Genomic DNA, 26,210 nt, shown 5'->3' with positions numbered 1-26,210 from the left:
GAGATTCCGGTTCGTGCTCAAAGGAGAGTCCAGCACCACCCCTTCGCCACTTTCGTTGACTGCACCCCTGGCGCTGCAGCGACCGCAGGGTTCAGAGTGAAACACATCACTGATGTGGTCCTGCGGTCAGTGCCGTGTCCGTCTGTCCGGGCTCTGCCTGGGCCGGGGGCTCACGGCCGCGCCCTCTGCCAGGACTCCAGGTCTGTGCCGGGCTGATGCGCAGTCCTTACTCAGCCGCCCGACTTTGGGGCCCCCAGGCCGTTTCCCGTTTCATTGCTGGCAGCAGTTCACATAGCACTGCGCGTCTTCAGGCATCTGGCTCTTTCCTTGTGGGAATTCTCCCCGTAGAATAAGTTCCCAGTGAGCCTGGGCTTCGTAAGTCAGCATCATCTGTTCGGAATTCGATATATAAACCAAAGGCATGCACTTAAGAGACTTTTTAAAAATCCTCACTTGAGGACATTATTTATTGATTTTAGAAAGGGGGGGGGAGGGGGGAGAGAGAGAGAGAGACATTGATCAGTTGCCTCCTGTATGTACCCCAACTGAGGACCGAACCTGCAACCTAAGTATGTGCCCTGCCCGGGAATCGAACCTGCCACCTTTTTGTGTACAGGATGACTCTCCAACCAACTGAGCCACCCGGCAAGGGCGAGAGAGAGATATTTTTAAGGGACAATTAAATGCAAATGTCTGTTAATAAAAGAGCTAGATTCTCTAGAATGAACTCTGTTCTAGGCTCACAGAAAGGATTCGACTCAACTTTACCCCCGTGTCCTTGCTAAGGGGCCTCTCCACAGAGTCGGTGAAACGAGCAGGAAGTACTGCAGAGAAGGCCCTTGGCAACAGGCTGGAATTTCTGCTCATCAGAGGGTATTTGGATTTTAGTTGTCTTGGAGCTGACCTCACTTTTTACCAGCATGTTGTGAATCCTGTTATAAAAATGCCAGGCCACGTGCGGGTGGAGGCAGGGAGCTGAGGTCTCTAGTGACTCACGTCGGCTCCCCGTTTTTCGTCTGCAGCTCGGAGGTGAGGGTCCCCTCTCGCCTCACCTCCTAGGTTCTGCAAGTGCAGATACAAAAGGAGGTGAAACTGCTGTGTCCGAGGGGAGACGGTATCACGATAGCCGATGCAAGTGCGGCGCAGAGCCAGACAGGGTCCGCTCAGGCTCGTGCTGATAGTCTGGTTATCTCGGGTCACTGCAGTGCTGACTGGGTCCCTCTAGCATTTTTCCTGCATGCCCAGTACACTTCTTTCCTGTGGCCGCCAGAAAGAATTCCCGCAAACTGGGGGGCTTCAGCCAGCAGGATTGTGCTCCGTTGTGGTCCTGGTTCTGGAGGCCAGGGTCCAAAATCAAGGTGCTGGCTGGCCCATGCTCCCTAGGGCTCTGTGGGAGGATCCTTGCCTCTTCCACCTGCTGGTGGCTGTTGGTTTTCTCGGTTCTTTGGCTGTGGCCACATCACTCCAATCTCTTTCCTCTCTTCTGCGTGTCTCTTCTCTGTGTGTCTCTTATAAGGACACTTGTCACTGGGTTTAGGGCCCACCCTAGTCCAAGATGATCTAAACTTAAGGAGATCTTTAACTTAATTTCATCTGCAAAGACCCTTTTTCCAAGTCAGGACACAGTCATGGCTCTGAGAGATACTGCATGAACACAGCTTTTCGGAGACACCATTCTTCCCGCTCCCAGCATCATCAGCGAAAGCCGAGCTGTGCTGCCGCCGACCTGCTGCCCTCCCAGAGCTCTGGCCCTTGCCTCCCTGAGCCTAGTTCCCCCGCCCTGACCCTTCCGCTTGCTTCTAGAACCTTGTCACCGAGACGCTTTGCTCTGATGAGAGCAGGGAACTTGGTGGGGACCAGAGTGGAGCCTGGTGCCCGGTGTGTTGGCTGGTGTTGGTGGGCACTGCGTCAGGCTGAGAGTGAATCTGCCCACGCCGAGTGTGGCTTGTAGTTCAGGCTCGGCAAACACCCACCTCCCGGGAGCAAGTCCTCTTGGGCCCAGCCTCGAATGCATTTCTCAAGTCCACCACCTCTGGCCGCCTCCCAGCCACAGCCTGGCCCAGCTTCCGCCGCCTCGTTTGTGTCTCAGCGTCGCTGCCCGGATGCTCTTTGAACAGCACGCTGGCGGTGAGGCCGTGAACCGTGCCCTCCACGCAGCAGGCCCGTTTCATCCTCGCGTCCCTCTAGCGGGAGGGCTGTCACATCCACGCTTCAGAGCTGCGGCCCCAGCACGCTCAGAGTTGCGCTTAACCTCTGTCCAGGGCCAACTTTGTTTTTTCTGTGAAGCAGTAATAGAAATAGAAAATTCGATTGATCTGGAAGGGTTTAAAGAAGAAAGTCAGCATCACCTACAATCTCGCCACTCTGGGGAGTCACCGCTAACGTTGGTGAGGTGTGGCTGGCTGGTCCTCACCACTGTGTCCCTGGGGTGCAGTGCCTGGCGCTAGCAAGTGCTAGAAAAATGGTTGTGGCCAAGTGAAAAAATGAACCAATGTATATGTTTTAGAAAATTGAGGCCACACATTATATTTGTCTTCCGAGTCCACATCTTCTCTCGTAGGACATTGACCTTTTCCCCTGTGGAGTTGGCTGTCATGCCTGGGATGCCATCTACTTCATTGTCCCCTGTGCCTGAGCATCGTGCTGATGGGGGGGGCGTCCATGTGTTTGTACAGAGACTGTATGCTGGTTGGTGCATCCTACAAGCGGGTGTCAGGCCACAGGATGGCATAGAAAGGAGAAGGCCCTGTTTCTGGGTGCTGCCTGGAGCCTGCTCCTGCTCGTGGGAGGTTGGGGGGTGCACAGCAGCAGCCTGGCCGGTTCTGAGAACTGTGCTTGTACAGCAGGCAGCCCAGAGGAGCGAGGAATGAATTATGGATCAGGCTCTGAGACGTCACATCAGAGCGAATGGCGTTCATGCTGATCTGAGGACAGCTGTACCTTTCTGGAATCCATCAGCGGTGTGGGTGACCCGGGATACTCCCCAGGGCTGGGAAACAGCACCCTCTCCTGTTCGAGACCAGAGTAACTGGCCTCCAACATTGCCTTCCCGAATTTCTAGAGGGACATCCTGGCATTGATGAGGCCCCACCCCAGCTCCCTGCTGCTCCTCCCCAGTCTGCCCACCCAGCTCCTGACTCCCACCTCACAAAGCAGCTGCTGCCGAGGCCACTGACCCCACGTTCCTGAATTCGGTGGCCAGTTTCCCATCCTCATGTTGACCTCTTAGGAGCTGCCCTCCATGGGCTCCTTCTTTCTTCTAGGAGCACTTTCCTAGTTTCCCTCTTTCCCCTCTTTCTCCTCCTGTCTACAGGCTTCTTGTTTCTAGCCACCTTGCTGAGCTTGTCTCTTCTCTCCGACCTCCTGAGGTTGGCGTTCCTCCACGCTGGAATAGTCTCCTCTCACTCTGCATTTTCTTCCAAGGCAGTCTAATCCCAGTGCTGCCACCTACTAGCTGTGTGACCTTAGGTAGCTTACTTAACTCTCTGTGCCTCGGTTTTCTCATCTCTAAAACGGGCTCAATAACTGTACCTACCTCTACAAGTGCTGCGGGGGTTATAGCTCCCCATCTCTCGTCACAGGTCTTGGTGCATAAACAGGTGCCTTGTAACTTCTTTTCACCGTCACTCATTCACGAGTGTTTATGGGGCACCTCCTGCATGCTGGGCTCTGTTCCAGGCACACGGGACGCAGAAAGGAACAGAACAGACCCTGCCTGCTGGGAACTCACAGCCTAGGGTAGGGGGAACGGACGAAAAATAAGCACCTGGTTTCTCATATGGAAGCTGATACTGAGGCAGAGCAAGGAGCAGGGGGACTGGAGACAGGCCCATCGGGCAGGGCAGTGTGGGCCAGGCTGCCGCAGTGCTCGGGGCTGCGAGTCGGGTTCAGGCCTCGCTCACCCCTCCCAGCTGTGGACCCTGACCAGGTTAGCACTGGCTCCTTGTTCTGGCCATGTGACCATCATGAACCCTCAACCTCTGCACCTCCATGTGCTCATCTGTGACACCGGTCACCTTGTAGGGAGGTGGTGCTGATTGAGGAGAGGTGACACCAGGGTTTCATCTGGTACACGGTGCTACCTACGGGCTGTTCCTCCAGGACTTGTTTAGGGCTTTGGCTCTGCTATTCTGTGGCTCTGAGGGCAGCCTTACCAAAATGAAGGTCTGGGGGTCCCCCAGGGACCTGTGAGTGCTGGAAGGGCACCCCATTGCCCAGGCAGCCAGCTTGGGCCTGGCCAGGCAGGGAGGAGCCTGGAGGGACTGCAGGGTGGGCTGCTTGGCTCTTACCTCCTCCAGGGGCCTTCGCTGCTCCTGGGCTGGCGTGGGCACCTGCTCTGGGCCCAGAGCTGGCGCCTTGGGGTGAGCAATGCTGTGCTAGTCTTGGAGGCTGGGGGAGGGAACCCCTAACATCTATGAAGTCTAAAAGTTAGTTTTCCGGTGTGGTCCTCAGACCCCGCTCTGGAATCACCTGGGCGTGCGGAAAGGACTCCAGATTCCCCGGCCCTACCACATCCCGAGCTTCCAACTCTGCCCCTCCACGACCTGCCTTTTTAACAAGCGCCGGGTGGCTGAGCCTCACTGACACTTGCAGACCAGGGTCTGCAGGGTAGTCAGGTGGCGCCGTCTCAGATGCTCGGGGGTGGGCCCAGGCCTCAGTGCCCTAACAAGCTTCCAGGTGGTTCTGATGCTGCCTCCGTTTGAGAAGCACCAGATGAGCGTGAGGATGGCAGGGTGGCGACTTGAGGAGCAGAGGCCTGGCCCCCGAGGGCGGCCTCAGCTAGCCGCTCCCTTTGCATCTGAGTGCCCCAGGCCAGGGGGACGCGGGCTTCCCTCTTTCTCTTTCCCTCTGCTAACCGGGCTTTCCTCCTCCCCCAGGATCACAAGTGATGGTGGTTTCCGCAGAGGACGAGCTGAGCCCTGCACGACTGGTTAGCTGGGCGGAGCTGGTGGTGGCGCCTGCTGGCTGGCGGGCGTGAACGTGGACTCTCAGCATCTCACCGAGAGGAAGCATGTCTAAGAAAGGCCGGAGCAAGGGCGAGAAGCCCGAGATGGAGACGGACGCGGTGCAGGTGGCCAACGAGGAGCTGCGGGCCAAGTTGACCAGCATCCAGATCGAGTTCCAGCAGGAAAAGAGCAAGGTGGGAGGGCAAGGCCTCTTCGTGACAGAGGGTGGACTGTGAACTCCCCGGGGACAATATTGCCCCTGGGGTATGTCTGGAGGGCGTGTTCCTGGGCTGGGGTGGTTTGGGCACACCACCTGCCTGAGCCCCTGGTTAAAATATGTCTAACATCAGTGGCGGTACAGATACCGCCTGGGTGCAAATCCCAGGCCCTCACCTCTTCCTGTGACCTTGGACCAGCCACTGAACTCTCCCTGGGGAACTTCTCTCACCTACAAGTGGGGTGGTGATAATCCCACCTGGTGGGCCTGTGGCGGGACGTAAGAGGTGAAGGGCATGAAGAGGTCGGCAGGGAGCCCGCTCTGTTTGCTCCCGAGGGTGGGTCTGAGCTTTCGAGCCAGGCAGTGCAGGGCCTGATCGGGCACCAGGTGTACTGTAGTGTCCAGTTGAAGGGCAGCCATGATGGGCAGCCTGTCGCAGTGGGAGTGAGACCTGGCTTCACCCTCACCTTGGCTCCTGACTGGCTTCATGGTCTGGACAAGTGATGTAAAGTCTCCAAACCTTCATTTTCTCACCTGTAACACGGTGTCCTAAAGATCTGATATAAGGGAAACAATAAAAAGCCCTTTGGCCTCTGGTGCCCGGGCACTGCCCCCCCTTTGTGTTGGGGTGGTTCTGACTGGGTGAGGCCCACGCATGTTATGCAGGGTGACCTGCCTTGCTCATGGTCTACTGATGTAAATGTTGATCACGTCTAAAAAACACCTTCACAGCAACATCTAGACTGGTGTTTGGCCAAATAACCTGGTACCACGGCCCTGCCCAGTTGGCACATCATGTGAGCCATCCCGAGGTTCAGTCATTGGCCGAGGGAAACACACTCATCAGTGCAGATTCCAGGCATGACCCGATCCCACCCTTCTTGCTCCAAATCACTGGCAGCATTGACCAAAAATCAGGATGGCGCTGCCTCCTAGAAAGGAGAGCGCCGGGAGCACTTAGTCCCTCACTGAGACTCACGTGCAGTGAAGTCCTGGCTTCCTGGTGCTCAGTCCCTTGGGAAAGACTCTGATTGCAGCCCTCGGGCGAGGGGGGCCTGGGACTGACCCGTCCCTGTTTGTCTCTGTGATTGTGACTGTTTGATGTGAGGGGTGTCGATCTTGTCTTTGCCTGGTTGGTTGTATGTGCTTTTTCCCTGCTGTTTGTTATGAGTAAGGATTTATTAACACTCAGCCGACATTATAAAACTCACCTGAAATGAATTTCACCGTGTTGGTATGTTACAAACAGTGTGGTTGGGGCAAGGGCTGCCCTTTGCCGTGGAAGCTGTGTGTCCGTGAGAGACCATTTGTTCCCATTCTTGGGAGAGAGTGGTATTAATTTAGAAAACGCATGGATCTTAAAGGGTTCCTGGGGAATGTGTGGATTGTGTGATATTTGAAATGAAAGGTCAGAGCGTTTTGGAGTGTATTGGAAAACACTCCCTTGGCACATTTTATGAATAACATTTTCAATTGTTTGCTGATTGCACAAATGCACTCAGGTGGGGTTGGCAGCCTGGCATCTGTGGAATACCAGCTCTGGGGCCAGGTACCTGGGGTGAAGCCTGGCTTTGCCCCTTGGCAGCCCCTTGCCCAGGCAGATCACCAAAGCACCTCTGAGCCTCAGCTGCCTTGAGGCAAAACAGAGTGTCCCCTCCCTCCAGGGGCTGTGAGAGGTCAATGTGGGGGATGCGTGGGAGCCCGCAGCCCGGGGGGTAGCAGCCGCTCCTCCTCCTCTCCTGGACCTCTCCACCTCCCCCTACCCGTCTTCTCTAGCTCCAGGGTCCAGTGCATGGGCACTGCAAATATATTCCTGGTTTAAAGTTTGTTCAGTGTTAGTAAGAGATGATTTCTGCTAAGCAAGTTTTGTGACTGATAAATTGTCCTTCCTTGTAAATCTCTGAATGGAAGGGAAGTCAAAGGCTTAACGCTCTTCTCCAACTTCAGATGTTTTTCCACCTCTAGGGAAAATCTCAAGAAAATAGTAGGAGAGCCCCACTGGGTGTGGCTCAGTGGTTGAGCGTCGACCTAGGATCCAGGCGATTGGGGTTCGATTCCCGGTGAGGGCACATACCCAGGTTGCAGCTTGATTCCCAGTCGGGGGCATGCGGGAAGCAGCCGATCAATGACTCTCTCATCATTGATGTTTCTGTCTCTCTCCCTCTCCTTTCCTCAATCCGAAATCAATAAAGATATATTAAAAAAAAAAAATAGGAGAGACTCTGGGTGGGGCAGATGAAGGTCACGACCTTGGAGGTGGCAGAAGGTGGAATTGGAGTGTGGGGACCAGGACGGTCTCCGGGCTGGTAGGCACAAAGGTATGTGGGGAGGTATCGTCTGGGCATGGCCGGAGAGCCAGCCCTGACCCAGACCCTGACCCTGACCCTGGCCCACTCTCTCCGCTGCAGGTGGGCAAACTGCGCGAGCGGCTGCAGGAGGCCAAGCTGGAGCGCGAGCAGGAGCAGCGGCGGCACACGGCCTACATCTCGGCGCTCAGGGCCAAGCTGCACGAGGAGAAGACCAAGGAGCTGCAGGCGCTGCGCGAGGTGCTCATCCGCCAGCACGAGCAGGAGGCGGCGCGCACGGCCAAGATCAAGGAGGGCGAGCTGCAGCGGCTGCAGGCCACGCTCAACGTGCTGCGCGACGGCGCCGCCGACAAGGTCAAGACGGCGCTGCTGGCGGAGGCGCGCGAGGAGGCGCGCAAGAGCTTCGACGGCGAGCGCCTGCGGCTGCAGCAGGAGATCCTGGAGCTGAAGGCGGCGCGCAAGCAGGCGGAGGAGGCGCTCAGCAACTGCATGCAGGCCGACAAGACCAAGGCGGCCGACCTGCGCGCAGCCTACCAGGAGCACCAGGACGAGGTGCACCGCATCAAGCGCGAGTGCGAGCGCGACATCCGCAGGCTGGTACGTGCCGCGCGCCCCGCCCCGCCCCGCTTGCATGCACGCACCTCTCCTTCCAGCTTGCGTGCACGCGCCTCTCCTTCCAGCTTGCGTGCACGCGCCTCTCCTTCCCTCCTGCACGCGCGCGCCTGTCCTTCCCTCCTGCACGCGCGCGCCTGTCCTTCCCGCTTGCACGCGCGGGCCTCTCCTTCCCCCTTGCACGCGCGAGCCTATCCTTCCCGCTTGCATGCATGCACGCGTCTCTCCTTCCCGCTTGCATGCACGCACCTTTCCTTCCCGCACGCATGCACTTACCGTGAACTCGGAGTGGTGGGGACCCACTGCGCTCCTGGCACCGTCTGGGCACAGGCCTTCCAGCAGAGACCCTGCTGTCTTAGGGGTGGTGAGGAGGCTTTGGGTGGCAGGTCTCCTCTCACTAGGTGTGTGATCCTGGGTAGATCACGGAACCGCTCCGAAGTACAAGTGAGTCACCTGTAAAATGAAGTTAATAGAGAGCGGACAAGGTCGTAAGAAAGGACGGTGATAGTAGATCAGAGTCCTGGGCGTTTATTTATTCCTAATTAATAAACCAGGAGCAGACTTACAGCTCTAGGTAAGGTTTGATGATAGGTCGGGACAGGCCATCCATCCTGTTGCAGTAAGTACAGAAACCTAAATTGCAGACAGTCATATATTTAGAGATTGGGGGGCTGGGAAGCTGTGGGGTCTAAGAGAGCTAGAATTTCAAAGGGAAGGGCAAGAGCACTTTCTAGATAGGCTGCCAGCGACCAGCCGACCAGCCACTTTCTTCCGTGGGGGCATCTGCTGATCCTGGGTGGGGGCTGGGGCTGGGGCTTTGCCAAGCAGTGAGATTTCATGGGAGCTTAGAGAGGTGAGCAGGATTTATTGGCATCTCTCAGGGTTGGTCATAAAGACAGGAGACTGGAGGAGCACCCAACACTAGGCCCGTTTGCATGGTAGACTAGTCAGTGAGTCCTCGGGTGATGGAGAGGCAGTGAGCCGGGTGGAAAGGCAGAGTGATGTCTCCCACAGCCATATGGCACTTGAGAGTAAAGCTCCTCAGAGGGGCAGGACCTGCAACAAACACTACCCGGCTGCCCCTCAAGGCATGTACCAGACTTTGAACTTGTGTGGTGCAGGAGACTCAAAACCCAAGGAAACTACGATTCTCAGACTAGACTCAACAACCACCGCAACAGTGATGTTTACAAGATACATCTTAATTATGAGGATACAGACTGAGCTTAAAGGGATGGAAAAGATATGCTACATGGACAGGAACAAAAAACGCTGGCCTGGTGGTATTAATATCAAAGACTTTAAGGCAAGAAGTAAAACGAAACACAAGTTGGGACGATTCTTAATAATAAAGAGATCAACTCAATAGAAATGCACTTAACAAAACTTCAAAATGTATAAGAGAAAAACATTATCAAAACTAAAAGGAGCCTGGCCAGCATGGCTCAGTGGTTGAGCATCAACCCATGAGCCAGGAGGTCACAGTTCAATTCCCGGTCACGGCACATGCCCAGGTTGCAGGCTGGATCCCGAGTAGGGGGCGTGCAGGAGGCAGCCGATCAATGACTCTCATCATTGATGTTTCTACCTCTCTTTCCCTCTCCTTTCCTCTCTCTGAAATCAATAAAAACATTTTTTAAAAAACACCAAAAAAACGAAAAGGAGCAGTAGACCCATCCACAGATGTAGTGGAGACAAGCACACCTGTCTCATCGAGTGAAAGAACATACAGGGAATAATCAATAAAGACACACAATTTAAGCAACACAAGCACCTTGAACTAAACTGACAGAAGACAGGATTCCAGCAGCTGCAGAATACCGTTCTTTCCAAGGGGATGTGCCGCTCACCTAAACAGAGCACATTTCAAAGTGTGTGGGTTGTAATTAAATCAGTCCTTAGAGCAGACTTTATTTTAGCCAAAAAAGAAGTGCTAAAAATCAAATAACTAAGCTTCCATCTCAAGAAGAAAGAGAAAGGGCAAATTAAACTCCATCGAGGTAAATCAAGGGAGATGGTAAAGAGCAGGGATCACTGAGGCACATCAGTAAATAAAACCAACACATTCAGAAGTTAACGAAAGCTGGTAAATTGATAAACCCGCACCGATACTGATGAAGAGGAAAAGACACGCTGAGTCCCCAGTATAAAGAATATAAAATGGGAAATACCACAGCTCCTGTAGACATAAAAAGACAATGAGAGTACATTATGAACAGCAGATGCCAGTAAACTTGAAACTTGGATGAAACGGGCATATTCTCTGAATAAGGGCATCTTACCAAAACTGACACCATAAGAAATAGAAAACTGGAGCAGTCCTGTAGCTATTAAAGAAATTAAATCTGTAATGAATAATTTTCCCACAAAGGAAAGTCTAGACCCAGATGGCTTCCCAGGTAAATTGTTCTGAGTACTTAAGGAAGAAATTGAACTGATTCTACACAAACCCTTCTGGAAAATTGAGAAATTGGGAATGTATTTTAACCCAGTTTAGGAAGCCAGCGTAAGTCTAATCCCAGGCCAGTGAATGATGGTCTAAGAAAAGGAGACCTTTAGGTGATCTCTTCTGGACAAAGACATAAAGGTATTACTAAGCTATTAAGTCAAACCCAGCAATCCACAGAAAGGCTAGTAAGTCGTGACCAAGTAGGGTTTATTCTAGGAATATGAAGATTGGTTTAATATTCTAAAATCGGTGACTATAAGGAAAAACCACATGATTATCTTACTAGATGCAGAAAAAGCGTTTAATAAAATTCAACCTCATGCTATAAACTCTCAGCCAACTAGGAATAGAACGGAATTTCCCTAATCTGAAAAAGGGTTCTATCAAAAATCTGCTGACTACTGACATGCTGATGAAATAGTGACTATTCCCCCTAAATTCAAGGACAAGACGCGATGTCAGCTACCACCACTTCTGTGCAGTTACTGCACCGATGAGGACCTTAAATACCCAGGACGGTAAGAAGAAATAAAGTTTTAAAGATCGGATGGACAGGAAGGAAAGCTGGCTTTAGCTGCAGATGCTGGGATTGTGATGTAGAGACTCCAGGAGACTCTGCAGACCATTAGAATTTGCAACTTTTACAAGGTTTACGGATAGAAAGTAAATGCACAGAGATAAATTGTGTTTTTAGCAATGATCTGTGAAAGAATAAATGCCTGTTGTATTAGGCCGCTGGGCCTGGTCACTTGTTTTAAGCCACTGAGCCTGGCAGCCCTCAGAGTCCAGCAAAGTGCAACACCGACTTGATCAGGAGCTGTGAGCCCTCCGAAGGACCGCATTTCCCAGCCCCCTGCAGCAGGTGAGGCTGAGTGAGTTCTAGCCAAAGAGGTGGGAGACATATGGAATTTCCCAAAAGAAAAGTTCTTAAGTGAATACCCCATGCCCTTCCTTCTTCACTGTCTTCATCTTCTACTGCCCACCTGGGATGAAGATGTGATGGCTGGTGCTTTGTGGGCATGAGGGGCCATGAGGATCATGACTACATCCCAGAGCCTCTTTGGAGGGTAAAGCTGGGAGGCCCCTGTGGCCCTCACTACTCTGGGAGTCCCACAGTGGCTCTTACCAGACTTTGTATGTGAGAGAGAAATAACTTCCAGATGTTAAGCCCCCATGTGTTGCGGGAGTCATTGTTTCATGCAACCAGAACTAATCCTGACTGGTCTGAGGAATGAGTCCAGCAGCCGCAGTGTTCCTGCCCAGGTTGACCGTAGCTGCCTCTCTCCTGGCCTTTTCTTAAGAGGCGTGTTAACTGTGGGAGGGGAGTCTGGACGCCTTCCTGCACTTCTAATCCCATCCAGCTGACGAGAAAGTGAGCCGCAGCCGCCTTCACAGAGGTTGCCGTGAGCAGCAGGCTGCCAGGGGAGTGACATTCAGCTGCGGGATGACAGGAGAAATGGACATTTGTTCTTCTCACTGTGTTCTAAGTGGGCCCTGGCAGGGGAAAACCACACACACTGAGAAGACCTGAATTGGGGACATTTCTGTTCGGTGCTGAAATGGAAACAGACCCCAGATTCTTGGTACATTTTCAATTAAGCTCAGTCTCTTTTTATGCTAATGCTTGTTTTTCCCCACTGTATTTACCTTGACTATAAATGTTTCCTGTAATAGAGGGACGTATTTTACAGGTATCCTGTTCCAGAAACTACAAGCGGCTGCCAGATACTTTTTAGTTCACTTAATTCTCACAACCCCGGGAAAAAGCCACGTGAGGGCTGGAAGTCCACAATCAAGGTGTGGGCAGGGCCGGGCTCCCTCTGAAGGCTGCGGGGAGGAATCCTTTCCGCCTCTCCCAGCTCCTGGTGGTGGCTGGGAACCAGCAGGGTCCCTGGCTTCAGTCTCCGCCTCCCCATGGCTGGCTCCTTCCCTGTATCTGTGTCTTGCCTTCTTCTTATAAGGATGCTGGTCAGTGGATCTAGGACCCACCCTCATCTGGTATGACCTTAATTACATCTGCCAAGACCCTATTTCCAAATGAGGTCACATCCTGACTTTCCTGGGGACGTGAAATTTGAGGGACACTATTTAGGGGCTACAGGTCCCAAGGAGGAGAGTGAGGGTGGATGTTGGGGTGGCAGCCCCTGCTTCATCCTTTCATTCCCCAAACTTTGCAGTGAAGAGCAGCTCACAAAACTATCCACAAATCGGTGGGTGTGCTTGGAGCCAGCTAAGCCCAGGTTTTCACTGAGATGACTGTTCCTGTGGATGTGACAGCAGGGAAGTGACTGATGCTGTGCCTGTGGGCAGACAGGGCATCGTGAGCGCTCTGGGGGGGCTGACCTGACTTTGAATCATAGTCTGTATGGTCTAACTACAGCGTGGCAGTTTCTCCTCTTGGGTCTCCAGCTTGTCTGTAAATGGGGGTAAATGATGTCTACTTCGAGGGTCTTTGTAGACAGAGAGCATGTCTCTTTAGTACAAATGTAGTCCTGAGCTCACACTCGCATCTAAGGCGTGATAGTCATCGTCCGGTTCACATTCTTTCTTGAACTCTGTCCATCAGGATCTTTTGGTTGGTGAAAAAAATTCCACCTCACACCAGCCTGGGAACTGTTAGTGTCGGTCCTCATAACAGAAGGGGTAGTGTTAGCTTCAGGCAGTTCCAGTGGTTCAGGCAGAAACCCAGGATGCAGGTTTCTGGGCTCTGTTCTGCCCCATGCTCTGGGCTGTCATGCCACACCCCACATCCTCACGTAACACAGTCCAGAGACAGTGAGAGAGGCTCTTTCTTAGCTCCTAAGGAGAAACAGGAGGGTCCTAGGGGATAGTCCGTGGTGTGAGCCAATCAGAGCCTGCCCTGGGAACTTGGGATGTTTCAGTCCCGCCCCTCTCCTAAACCACGTGCTGAGACTGGGAGTGTGGGAGAAGGGTAATGGATGCAGCCGGGCAACTGGGGCACGTCCGCACGCTCTGGGGATGTGATTTGGGGAAGCTCAGTGTCAGAGACTTTCTCTTCATCGGGGTCCTGAGGGCAGGATCTCTCCTGGGGGCCAGACACAAAGTCAACAAATAGTGAGAGTGCCCGCTGTTAGCTGCGAGAGCTTGGCAAGCCTGGCACCGCCGGGCTCTGGCTGGGGAAATGTGACAACCTAGAAAATGTTGGCTCCATCGATTCCTGGGACGCCCCCTCCACTAGTGGGAACTGTTTCCTAGGAAACTTTTCCATGTGATGGGGTGTGAGCCCTCTGCTAACTGACTAGAAGTGGGGATCGGGGCTCCTCTAGGGGGAGAGTCTGGGGTTCCGGAGACGACGTGCTTGCGATGCTTTTTGTGGGGGGAGCTAGTGCAGCGCAGAAGTGTGGCCTGGATGCCGAGGGGGACAGACTGGAACCCCACCTGCTATCTTGCAACACCACCCAGCTGGCACCCGCTTTATTCTTCCTCCTAGCACCAGTCACTCTCTGATCCACTGTGGTGTTGACTTTTCTGTCATGTTTTTGGCTCCCTCCCCCTCTGGAATGGAAACTCCGGGGCCAAGGGCCCTGAACTGTTTTGCTCAGATGTTTCCCAGCTCAGTATTTGTTGAATTAGTGAGAGCACATCTGAGTATTTAAAATAATGATCTCCTTTCACGTAGTTCTTACTGCCTCTGGTTGGCATCTGCAGTGGCAGCCTTGTCTTCCGTGTGGTTGAGGATTCTTCCCTGCCGCGGGGAAGGTGCCGCCGGCCCCGCAGAGTTGGTCAAAGCGGGCGCTGCGGGGGGATGGTCACCAGGGGGCGCAGCGGGCATATTCTGCCACTGGCTGCTGAAGGAGAAACTGCACTTGGTACACCCTTGGCGGGGCCCAGGAGATTATCCTGGGGGAGGCTGGGGATGTGGAGGGAAGCAGGGCATCCGTTTCTCTTCCAAAGGAAGGCTACTCAGAGCTTGTTGGAACAGTAGACTTTTTTTGAAAAGCTCCCCATCTGGATGTTGGGGGGACCATTTCCCTCCTATAATCCCAGTTGCATTGTATCACTTTCTAATGGCCTGTTGTTTAAATAGGATGGCTTCTGTTAGCCAGGAGCTAAAATAGAGTAATCCTGGCAGCCAACATTGATCGCATCGTAATACGCCAGGCTCTGCGCTGAATTCTTTCCGTGGCTGATAAACCTCCCCACAGTTGGACAGACAGACAGTCGGTTCTAGAGTGTTCTCAGTGTCTCCATGTCACAGAGGCTGTGGCTAAGTCAGAGAGAGCCCATCCTGCCCAGGAGTCCGCAGCAGGAGGGGTGGGGATCCGAGCAGCTTCCGTGGGCGGCTAGCGCAGGCCGAGGCTTAACCAGGGTCCCATGCCATGGAGGCCTGTGCCTGAGTCCACGGCGTGTGGCTGGAAGTCAGTTTTCAGGTAACAGGCCACTCGAATTTCCCACACTGAGTGTGCTGAGAGGCACTTGTATTGGTTTGCTGGGGCTGCCTTAGTAAATGGCCGTGAGCTCAGTGGCATAAAATAACGGAAACGGATTCCCTCCCAGTTCTGGAGGCCAGGAGTCCAGAGTCAAGGTGTCGGTCGGCAGGGCCGGGCCCCTCTGAAGGCCCCCGGGGAGGGTCCTTCCTGCCTCTCCCGGCTTCTGGTGGTGACTGGCCATCCTTGACGCCCCTGGGTTGTGGCCCCATTGCTCCGGTCTCTGCCTCTATCTTCACATGGCCTCTCCCTGTGTCTGTCTGTGCCTGTGTGTCCCTGTGTCCCTTGTGCTTTACAAGGACACCAGTCACCAGGGCCCACCCTATCCAGTGTGGCCACATCTTAACTCATATTTGCAACAACCCTATTTCTGAATGGGTCACACTCTCAGGTTCTGGGAAGGACCTGGATTGGGGGCCAGGGGAGACAATACCCGGCACAGCGCCCTCACTGGGGCAGGGTCCCAGCTGTTGGCTTTGTGCCCAGAGCTGGCTGAAGTGTATGGCCCTGGGGCTGAGCCCCTTTGCCCCTGGTTTTCCTCGGGGGATGCTGGGCGAGGCTGGGCGGGCGGCCTGGAGCTTACAGCGGGGTTCACAGGCGGACGTGGCGAGGTCCTTGGGAACACCAGGCAACCAGTTGCCTCTGTGACTGTGTGGCTCAGGGGAGTCAGGGTGGGGGATATGGTGACGTCAACTGCACGTGAGGGGCTTCCTGTCGCGGGCGAGGGCCTGGCTGCCGGGGGAAGGGGTGCAGGCCGGGAAGAGGGCCGAGCCTGGGAAACCGCAGACTCTGATGGCGGCCAGGGCAGCGAGTCTGTGAAGGAGACGGGAACTGAGGAGCCATCGCAGGGCGCGAGAGGGTCACGGAGCAGGGGGCCGGTGGCACTGTCCCGCTGAGAAGGGCGAGAGGACAGAAAGTGTCCAGTGGGCTCGGAGACCTTAGCAGGAGCTATTTTGGTGGCGGGTGGAGGGTGTGAGTGGGAGGCGAGGGGAGCAGCCCCCTCCGTGGAAAGTCAGCTTTGGAGGCCGGAGGGGCCGGAGGGCCAGGGTTTATTTCATTAAGGTGAGTGGGGCATGGGCCTCGGCAAACGTCAAAGGTGAGTGTCTGGCTGACTCTGTAGGTCCTTGAACCCATCGCTCTCTGCTCCTCTGAGCGTGGGGAGCAGGGCTGGGCGGGGGCTGCCGTGTGTGTGTGTGCGTGTCTGTGTGTGTGCCTGTGTGTCTGTGTGTCTCGGTCCCGAGCTTGCTGAGTTCAGCCGACCTGGGTCCGCGGAGCCGCGTCGCCTTCCCCACGGCCTCGGGCCAGCGAGGGGAGGTTTCCCCACCCACGAGCCCCCACGGCTGACGGCTGAGCCTCTCTCTCCGCCAGATGGACGAGATCAAAGGGAAGGACCGCGTGATCCTGGCCCTGGAGAAGGAGCTCGGCGTGCAGGCCGGTCAGACCCAGAAGCTGCTGCTCCAGAAGGAGGCTCTGGACGAGCAGCTGGTCCAGGTCAAGGAGGCCGAGCGGTACCACAGCAGCCCAAAGAGGGAGCTCCCGCCGGGCACTGGCGACTTGGCGGAGCTCATGGGTGCCCAGGTGAGGGCGCAGGCCGACCCCCCCGCCCGTGGTTCCCCTGGTCACTGTCCCAGCCAGCGTGCCTGCCCCCCCCCCGCACCTGCCCATCTCCCTGCCCTCTCTCGGCCCCCCCTCCAGTTTCCCGGCGTCCCCCTGTGCTGGGCGCTGGGGATCGTCGAGGCGGACAGCCCGCGGCTTCTGCTCCCGGGGGTCTCCCCCTGCCTCCGGTTGAGAAGGGAAATGAAGGCGTCAGCGCAGGGTGTGCGCTAGGCGCACAGAGAGGGACCCGGTCAAGACGGCACGCTGAGGGGGCGCCCGGCCAGCAGACGGGCATTTGGGGCAGCAGCGTGGTACTTAGCGGGCGCGGAGCAGGCGGAAGCAGCGCTCGGGCGTTCGTGCATCCTCTCGCTGCACATCCCCGCGTCTCGCGCGTTACACGCAGGCACCGCAAGCTAGGTGGACGCAGCCAGCCCTGCCGAGGGTGCTGGCTCGTCCGCACGGGTGTTCCTGAGAGACACCCCGTGGGCAGGGCTTGAGCTCGAAGGTCCCCAGAGACCACATTCGATGCCTGGGAGCCGCGGGTGGGCCTGAAGTGTCGTTACCTTCGACGTGAAGTCTTTCTGCAAGTAGCTGGCAGGGTTGAGGGCTCGTCCGCGTAGTGGGCTCCTGGGAGCCCAGCGTGGCCGGGCGCTAACGGGGAGCTAGGTCCCCGGGCAGGGCAGCCACCCCTCTAGGAAGGGGGGTCCCGGAGCTCGGAGCCGCTCCCTGTTCAGCGCACACGCGTGTCTCGATTCTTTTAGGATCAACACATGGACGAGCGAGACGTGAGGCGGTTTCAGCTGAAAATTGCTGAGCTGAACTCGGTGATCCGGAAGCTGGAAGACAGAAACACGCTGCTGGCTGACGAGAGGAACGAGCTGGTAACCGCCCGGGACGCGTGGTGCCGTGTGGGGGGCGAGGGCCACCTGGGCCGCGCAGCCGGGCGTCCGACAGGCAGTCACGGCAGAGCCCCGGGCTCCTGAGCTCCCTCGTTTTTCTGATTGAGCACCCAGCGCGTGCTCCCGGGCAGCCTGGCCGCCCTGTGCTCCTGCAGAAGCTTGTCCTTGGCTCGGGAGTGGGTCAGTGGGGTGGGACTGGGTGCTCACCGGGTGCCCCCCAGAGCGCAGCTGGAGACGGAGCGCACGCCTCCCTCTCGGCGCTCGCGGGGCAGTGACCCCAGGACGGCTACACAGGTGGTCGTGGGCAGTCAGTAAGAGTGACCGTGCCCATCTCGTTTAATTGCCGGGAAGTCGGGTCACAATGATGAGAGCAATTTCTAGAACAAAAATACATTGTCATCTTGGGTACGGGAAATTGTTTTCGGTGGTACAGTTAAGGATAATTTTTATGTTTTGCTTATCTATTTTCTTTTATATCAGAGCTGACCGATTTCCAATTTTTAAAATAATGAACATCGATTTCTGGTTAAAGAATAATCTCTAGTAAAAATAACAATTTTTTAAAAAAATTTTTAAATATATCTTTATTGATTTCAGAGAGAGGAAAGGAGAGGGAGAGAGACATAGAAACATCAATGATGAGAGAGTCATTGATCAAGCCCACAACCCAGGCATGTGCCCTGACCGGGAATCGAACCCCGATTGCCTGGATCCCAGGTCGATGCTCAACCACTGAGCCACGCCCGGCCGGGCAAAATAGCAATTTCTTAACTACCTTTACATCAGCTAGATAAACAGCTAACCCAATCTTTCTGTAGTGTAGTCAACACACAAATTTCTTGACATATGCCTCATTATATTTCTGATTATTCTAAATTTTATTATGAAAATAAGTGTATCTATAATATTTGAAAAATATGGGAGATGAAATGTGTTGTTAAGTACAAAGGAGCAGAATAAATTCATTTCCTCCTGGTAGTTTTAAAGGCGTGTTTTCGTATAGCTCCAGCGAGACCGTCTGTCTCGTGTTACGTCTTCGCTTAGGCGTTGGTGGACAGAAGCGCTTCCCCATGAGCCGCGTGACTGTTCACTTACGAGGGTCAGAGACAAACACAGGTGGCTTGAAACGCGGCAGACGACACTGAAGTGTTTAAAGTAAACATTGATCAGCCTGCCAGTGTCTCCATCTTAACACCCTGAGGTCACCCCTCATCATGAGGGGCCCAGGGCTTGTCTGTGGTTTGAGGAGGTTCTTCTATGTTTTTTTAAAAAATATATATATTTTTTATTTCAGAGAGAGGGAGAGAGAGATAGAAACATCAATCATGAGTCATTGATCGGCTGCCTCCTGGACACCACCTACTGGGGATTGAGCCCGAAACCCATGGGAATCGAACTGTGACCTCCAGGTTTGTGGGTCGACGCTCAACCACTGAGCCACACCAGCCGGGCTCCCGTATTTTTTAATGCTCATGCGAACATATCGACGCCACCAAGAGAGTTTTTGTTTAGTTTGTGATTAGAAAACGGGATTCCCCTCGTCCCTGTTTTGTTCTGCATCTTGCTTATGTCACTTGATCGGCAGTTGCAGCATCGCTGTCGATGCGGGAAGAGCCGCCTGGGTCTCTTCGGTGGCTGCATCGCACCCCACTGTGTGGACACGCCACGGCTTACCCAGCCGCTCCTCTGCCAGTGTAGGTTCAGGCTGCTTCAGGTTTCTTTGCTGTTATAAACAGTGCCACGTGGAAGAAACATTTCTCTCTCTCACTGGTACCTTAATCCTGTGGGGTAGGTCTCTGGAAGTAGGACGTGTGGGTCGAAGCTACATTTTACGTTTTAAGGGCCACCAGAGGAGCGTTGTGTCTTAACTGTCACGGCCTGGTGACTAAAAGCAGGCGTCTGAAGTCAGCCCCTGTGCACAGTTCTTGGTTCCAGTATTTTCTGTGTGACCTTGAGCACGTTGCCCACCCCTTTGGGGTTAGGTTCTTTGTGACATGGGGCCAGGGATGGGGCCCCTCCTAGGTTTGTGGTCAGGGTGGAATGAGGGAGGAGGCCTGGAAGGGCTTCCCACTGTTTTGGACACATGGCGAGTTTCCCATTTTATGGGCGAGGAAACAGGCTGAGACCTCGGCCAGTGTCATGTAGCTGGAAAATGAACGTGTCAGCAAGGACGCCGCTCAGTAGGAAAGGAGTGGCTCCGCATCCCCCATTGCTGCTGTTTCTCACGTCTGTCTCACTCGACTGGCCTCCACCCAGCAGTTAGAGTGACCGATCGTCCGAGGAGGCAGACCTGACGACAGGGCGCTCCTGCGCAGGCTCGATGGAGACCAAAGGATGGCTCCCGGGCTCCCTCAGTCAGGCCCCCGCAGCCCCCTCCCACCCACCCCACATGCTGTGTTCCCACGGCGCTGAGCAAAGGCTCATGGACGAGCCGTGCTCTTGGCGGATCTGAGCCCCTGGATGTGCAGTGCCCACCTGGAACGTCCACCCGCTTGTCTCCCGTGTCTTTGCCATCTTCGCCGTCTGCTGGCTGGGCAGCCCTGCCTGTCATCTCTGACCCGGGCCCCAGCACAGGGCCTGGGCATGGAGGGCCCCCCGGTGCTGGTCAGACGAGTGAGACTGGAAGGACCCTCACCAGCAGGCACTGTGCTCAGAGGACTTGGGGAGCCGCCAGGGCTGGAGGCTGCATTATCTCCGCACCCCCAGCACTGAGCCTGGCACCGGGGGGCCCAGGGCTTGTCTATTGTCTGAAGAGTGTTGAGCTTTCTTAGGTCTATACTGGGGGAAGAACTAGGGAGCTGGATTGACCTTTCTGGACGTGAGCCATGACCTCTAGAAGTGTAGATGAGTGGACACAGCTCAGGCCTTGGACCAGCAGGGAGCCCGGGGGCGGATCTGTGCCCCCACCCTGGGTGGGGCTCCTCCTCTCACCTTGCCCAGGCCCTCGGGTGCGGGTGGGGCACGGGGTGTGGGAGCCGCGTGTCTGCGGGCCCTGTGGGTGCTCAGGAAGCGTGTTCCAAGGGGGGAAGGCCCAGCTGGATCCCCGCTGCCTCCGCGGCGGCGTGAGGTCGGCCGTTCGTTATGTCTCAAGGCCGCTGGCCTCTGTCCCTTTCTGGCCGCAGCTGAAGCGCTCCCGGGAGACCGAGGTCCAGCTGAAGCCGCTCGTGGAGAAGAGCAAGCGGATGCACAAGAAGAACGAGGACCTGCTGCAGAGCATCCAGCGGATGGAGGAGAAGATCAAGGCGCTCACGAGGGACAACGTGGAGCTGGTGGGTGCTCGGCCACCCTGCCGGCCACAGGCCTTGCTCAGCCTCCCGGGGCCTCGGGTCGGGAGTCACGGTGCTGGGGCGTCGGGCCGGGGGCGAGCGCCAGGCAGCCCCGCGACCTCCCGGCCCCATGCCTCCAGATGCGCCTCATTCTCTCTGCCCCTCAGTTTCTTCATCCGTAAAATGGGAATGCAAATGTCAGTGCTGCGGGGTTGTGGAGGGGATGGAACAACAGCAGGGGGCCTCGCAGGGAATGCGGCCCCCCGGGGGGGCTCAGCGTGAAAGTGGTCGTGACTTCCACTCTGACTGCTCCCGTAGGGACGGGCATTTATTCCAGCATCGGTGCCTGGTCTCTGTGGCTGGGCGGGGTCTCGGCAGTGAGGATTTAGAGCAGGGGTGGGGACCTTGGTTCTGCCAAGGGCCACTGGGTATTTATAACACCATTCGCGGGACATACAAAATTATCAACTTAAAAATTAGCTGTGGAGAAAGCTCCTAGATTTATTGAATTTATTGAGTCCTGCCTGCAGTTGCCTTGGCAGGGCCAGACCAAATGATTTTGGCCCGCCAGCCTGGTTTAGGGAATACGCTGAGGCTCGGAGGACTTGGGGGGCTCGTTGTCCAAAGTAGTGTCAGTCACCCCCATTTTACAGCTGAGGAGACTGAGGCTCAGAGGTGAATGCCCTTCTCCCTGGACCCTCGCAGGTCCAGGCGCGAGTGTCTGACGTGTGTGGTGTGCTCTCCCGGCTGCCTTGTCCAGGGTTCAAGGCTGGATTTGAACACCTGCCCCACCCCAGTGCCCGCCTGGCCCTCTCCTGGCAGTGGGCACCCGCAGCCTTGCCTGGGGCTCGGTTCTTGTGCAGCCATGCGCTCCCTCAGCTTGGGGACCAGGTGGCCATCACCCCTCCATCCATCCTCCCATCCCATTTCCCAGAGCCCACACTCCGTGCCTGGATGCACCCAGTGGGTCCTAACGCCTTGGGCTGAGCAGCCCTGTGGTGCTCTCTCCCTCTGGCTGCAGAAGGAAAAGCTGTCCGCACAGGCCTCTCTGAAGCGACACACGTCCTTGAACGACCTCAGCCTGACGAGGGACGAGCAGGAGATTGAGTTCCTGCGGCTGCAGGTGCTGGAGCAGCAGCACGTCATTGACGACCTCTCCCTGGTACGTCTGTGCCCAGTGACGACCCTCAGTGTGACGCTGAGTGACACGGTGCCAGCCCAGCATCGGGCTTCGGGGCGATGCTGCGGAAGTGGCTGGTCTCACCCAGCTCATCCCAGCCCCGGCACCTTCCTGCTTCATTCTGCCTGAGAGCAGCCTCCACGTGGCTAAATGGCATCCCTGGGCCTGGGAGTGGTTTCCATGGTTACTCTTTTTCTCATATCTTCTGGTTTGTTGCCCTAAGAAGCAGCATCAGTTTTAAGAATGAGTCCTTTGGCCTGTATAGAGTGGGCCTGCGCCGGCCCTGGGAAGTCTGGTTTATTTTTTCTTTTTAGCTTCGTTGCTACAGATCATGAGCTTGAAAACCCGAACCTTATAATCAGACCAGAATTTGAAGGGCTCGCTAAGACTGCGTGTGTGTGTGTCTCTATACGTGTGTGTGTGCATGTGTGTGTGTAAGATGAAGTGGGGGGGTGAGGACACCTTCAGTAGGTGGAGTGTTGGATCCAGAGAATTCTGTGGCCCTCTGTGGAGGGAGCTCAGGCACCAGTAATGAGGGGTCTCTGCAGTGAGCTTTAGTTGGAGCTTAGAAGCAGAGTGTGTTATACTGGCCCAGGAGGGACCCTGACGGCTTCATTCATGGGTCTTCAAAGAGTAGAAAGGCCAGTGATCAAAATTCTAGAAACGGCTTGACCAAAATACAGTGTGTCACCTCGCAGGAGGAAGCCTCTGGGGATTGGCCCCAGCTCTGCCCAAGCTCTAAGCTACAGGCTTTCCAGCTGTGCTGAGATCCTGCCAGTGGACGGCCTGTTTGCACTGCCCAGTGCTCAGCACCCACCCCCAGAGCAGATGGCGGGATTCTGACGGGACTGGCTGGATCAGGGCATCTTGGGGGACAGTCAAGCCCAGTTACGGAGTGGAGTAAATGTGCAGCTCTACAGCTCAGCTCTGAGAAGCAGCCCCCATGGGGGTGTCAGGCCTGGACAAACCTGTGCCTGGTGCTAACAGGTGGGAGGGACAGTGATGCAGGTCATGACCCCAGAGAGCCAGTGAGGTTGGCTGGTGTGGCATGAGGCTGGCTGAAAATGCCAACAGCTGTGTTTCCTTCTAGGAGCGAGAACGTCTCTTGCGCCCCAAAAGACATCGTGGGAAAGGCCTGAAGCTGCCCAAGGTGAGCCCGCAATGGCACAGCCACCCAGCCTGGTGCCACACCCAGGTCTGCGGGTGGGTTGTCCAGGGAGAGGGGCTCTCACATCTCTGCATATTTGATGGTGAAGACCTGTTCTCGCTGTCACTCAGTGATACATGACTGATGGCCGGGACCCGGGTATCGTAATTTATTCACGGAAAACTCATGGATGAATTCTGCGTTTAGGCCTCGGGCTGCTCATCCAAAATTAAAAGCATAAGTAGTCAGACCTTTGGAAGGATTGAAAGGATACTTGGGCTTGGTTTATAACATCTTAAAGCCCGTTCTGAGAAGTCAGGAGTGGTGGGCTTTTTGGAAAGTGTAGATTTATGGAGATAGCATCTGAGTGTTGTGGCTGAGAGCAGAGCTGGGCTTGGAAAACAGAGATTCCAGGACCAAGCTGGAACGTGAGCGAGCAAACTGGGGCAGGTGTAAAGGGAAGACTCAGTTTGCATTTAAGCCGTAAACATATTTTTCACCTCCCCCAAAGCTGGGCCTGCTCTCCTGGCTCATCTTCTGATACAGAAATGGTTACAGAGAAATATTTCTCTTCTCTAAGGAAGACAGCAGTGCAGAGGTGATGCTGAATGGCTGCTGAGATGTGGCTTCAGTGTCAGGGTGGCAGTAGGGAGTGGTGGGGACTGAGGCAGCCTGGGCCCCGATACCAGCTGCTACAAGGAAGTGAGCAGGTGGCAGTTTCTTAAGAGAAGCGGACTCCCCGTGTGTGTTTCCTGGGGCTTCCGCCTCGAAGCCCCACGGGCTGGGGCTCAGACAACGGGACAGTCTTCCCTCCCGGTCCCGGAGGCCGGAAGCCTAGCGTCAGGGTGTTGGCAGGGCCATGCTCCTCTGACACCCGCGGGAGACCCTTCCTGCCTCCTCCAGCTTCTGGGGACTTGCTGGCCACATGTGGCTGTTCTGGTCCTGCATGGCGTCACTCCCACCTCTGCACCTGTCGTCACACGGCGCCCTCCCTGTGTCTCTGTGTCTTCACGTGGCCATCTTATAAGGACAGTGGTCACATTGTGTCAGTGTCCATCCTACTCCAGGATGACCTCATGGTTACTTAACTAATTATTTCTTCAGTGACCCTGAATCCAAATAAGGTCACATTCTGAAGTTTGGGGCTTAGGACTTTGACATATGTTTTCTGGGGACCCAATTTAACTCACAACACCGGACTTTATGTAAAAATCTAAGGATTTTAACTGTTGGTGCAAATGTTGATAACACACCCCGGGGGCTGAGAACAGTGTGTCTAGAGCGGCAGCCGGGGTCGCGTCCCGAGGTCTGTGCTCCTTGGTGATCTGCTGGGTCCTGGCCACTCCGTGGTCATTCACGCCGTCTCATTCAGTCCTCACTGCAAGCCTGGGGATTGCTGTAATATTTCCGTTTTACAGTGACAGGGAGTGTGTGGTTATACGACATAGAAATAACTCAGAGGCAAAGTTACACTGACAAGGCTGAGATTCAGACTCAAGCCTGGGGCTCCCGGGCCCTCGCCTGGGCTCGCCACGCTGTGTCCAGGCTCCTGCTCAGCAAACGCCCTCCACCTCAGTGGCGCTCAGCTGCCCCCCAGCCCGCGCCCCCCCACGGGCCGGAGCCCTTCCCTGGCTTCCTCGGCCCCTGCCCCTCCGTGCTGGCAGGTGGCGCGGCATCTTATCGTCAGTCCGCTTGGCTCCCTCGGGCTCAGTGCAGGGAGGATGCCGGTGCTTATGAGGGGCAGCGGGGGCTGTGGGAGAGCTGGGGTTGGCGCCACATCGTCTGCCAGGCAGCCCTGGGAGCGCAGTTGGGACCCCGCACTTGTGGCCTGTGCCGGGGTCTCCAGTGTGGTTCCCTGGGTCAGGTGCTGCCCTGTCTGAACTGGCCCAGGGCGGTGGCTGCTCCTGCCCACGGTGGGTCCAGTGCGGGTGGCCAGCACAGTGTGGCTCGCAGCCCCTCCCCTTCGCCCATCATGCCCGCCGTCATCTGTGGGGTGTCTGCCTCAGGCATGGCAGAGTGTCAGGTGACGGCACAGAGAGGTATCGTCACCCTGGAGAAGCTTCTGGCCGAGGTGGGGACTCTAAGTAGATCAAGGAAGCTGCCCATTGGGCAAGTCTCACACCTTCTGCAGAGCCAGGAATCCTCGAAGCTCGGGCAGCTGCTGTAGCTGGTAACACTTGCCAGGCAAACGCTGTCCTTGGTTTTGCTTGAGGATCCAGGTACAGGATATAGAGAGAAATCAGCCTTTAGATTGTCCCAGAACTCAACAGTTTGCAGATGGCTTCATTTCTAGGATTATCTCCATCTCCCATTAGCCAAGTTTCTTTCTATTGCTAGGGTCAAAAACTCAGTTACTTAAGCAGAGAAAATCATTTATATAACCAAGAAGCCTAGAGGTCTTCCCACTTCAGGCGTGGCTGGATCCAGGTGCTCACATATCACCAGGAACCTGCCTCTCTTTGTCTTACAACTTTGCTTTCCTCTGGGCTGGCCTGTTTCTCAAGAGGGTTCTCCCGTGTGGTGGCCCAAACACCCGTAGCAGCTGGCATTATCGCTGCCCAACGACCTGTGTGGTAGGATGGCATCTTTCCTCAGCGGTTCCAGCAAAAGTCCCAGGGCTGGTGCTCCTGGGCTCACCTTGGTCACAGGCCCATCCCCGAACCGGTCCCTGCTCCGTCTGGGTGGCCCCTCGCTTGGAAGCAGGACTTAAAGGCTTAGCAGCAGATCGCACACATAGCACGATAGGGTTACACAGCTCAGCTCACGGACACTTTTAAAGGAACAGTGTCAAGCATTTTTTATTTTCATTTCATTAGGCACATAGCCTTTAAAGGCAATGTGTCTTGAATTTATATATATAGAGATATATATATTTTTATTGATTTTAGAGAGAGAAAGAGAGAGGGAGAGAAACATCAATGATGAGTCATTGATCTGCTGCCTCCTGCTCGCCCCCTGCTGGGGACTGAGCTTGCAGCCTGGGCATGTGCCAGCCTGACCGGGAATCGAGCCAGTGACCTCCTGTTTCATAGGTCAGTGCTCAACCACTGGTAGCATCGAGCATTATTGAAGCTGAAATATATACATGAACTTGGTTGCATATATTTTTTTCTTTTGTGAATTGTCCTTTGCCTTTTACCGTTG

At 55.3% G+C, this 26,210-nt stretch overlaps 1 protein-coding gene across 5 annotated transcripts in view; it reads left to right on the top strand.

Moving 5' to 3' along the window:
• The first annotated feature begins 5,011 nt into the window (after positions 1-5,011).
• The window catches only part of JAKMIP1 (janus kinase and microtubule interacting protein 1), a 51,010-nt gene continuing 29,811 nt past the window's right edge, over positions 5,012-26,210 (top strand). For 2 of the 5 annotated variants that reach the window (XM_087817075.1, XM_016203707.2), the window contains exons 1-7: positions 5,012-5,140; positions 7,572-8,066; positions 16,347-16,556; positions 17,336-17,455; positions 20,596-20,742; positions 21,761-21,901; positions 23,010-23,069. In XM_087817075.1, the coding sequence (XP_087673201.1) occupies positions 5,012-5,140; positions 7,572-8,066; positions 16,347-16,556; positions 17,336-17,455; positions 20,596-20,742; positions 21,761-21,901; positions 23,010-23,069 (1,302 nt within the window). The remainder of the gene's footprint in view (positions 5,141-7,571; positions 8,067-16,346; positions 16,557-17,335; positions 17,456-20,595; positions 20,743-21,760; positions 21,902-23,009; positions 23,070-26,210) is intronic. The other 3 variants (XM_016203709.2, XM_016203708.2, XM_016203710.2) reach the window with 2 other exon arrangements.

This window comes from Miniopterus natalensis, chromosome 1 (genome assembly GCF_054644295.1).
Source record: "Miniopterus natalensis isolate mMinNat1 chromosome 1, mMinNat1.hap1, whole genome shotgun sequence".
NCBI lineage: Eukaryota > Metazoa > Chordata > Mammalia > Chiroptera > Miniopteridae > Miniopterus > Miniopterus natalensis.
This window is presented reverse-complemented; position numbering and strand designations above follow the sequence as displayed.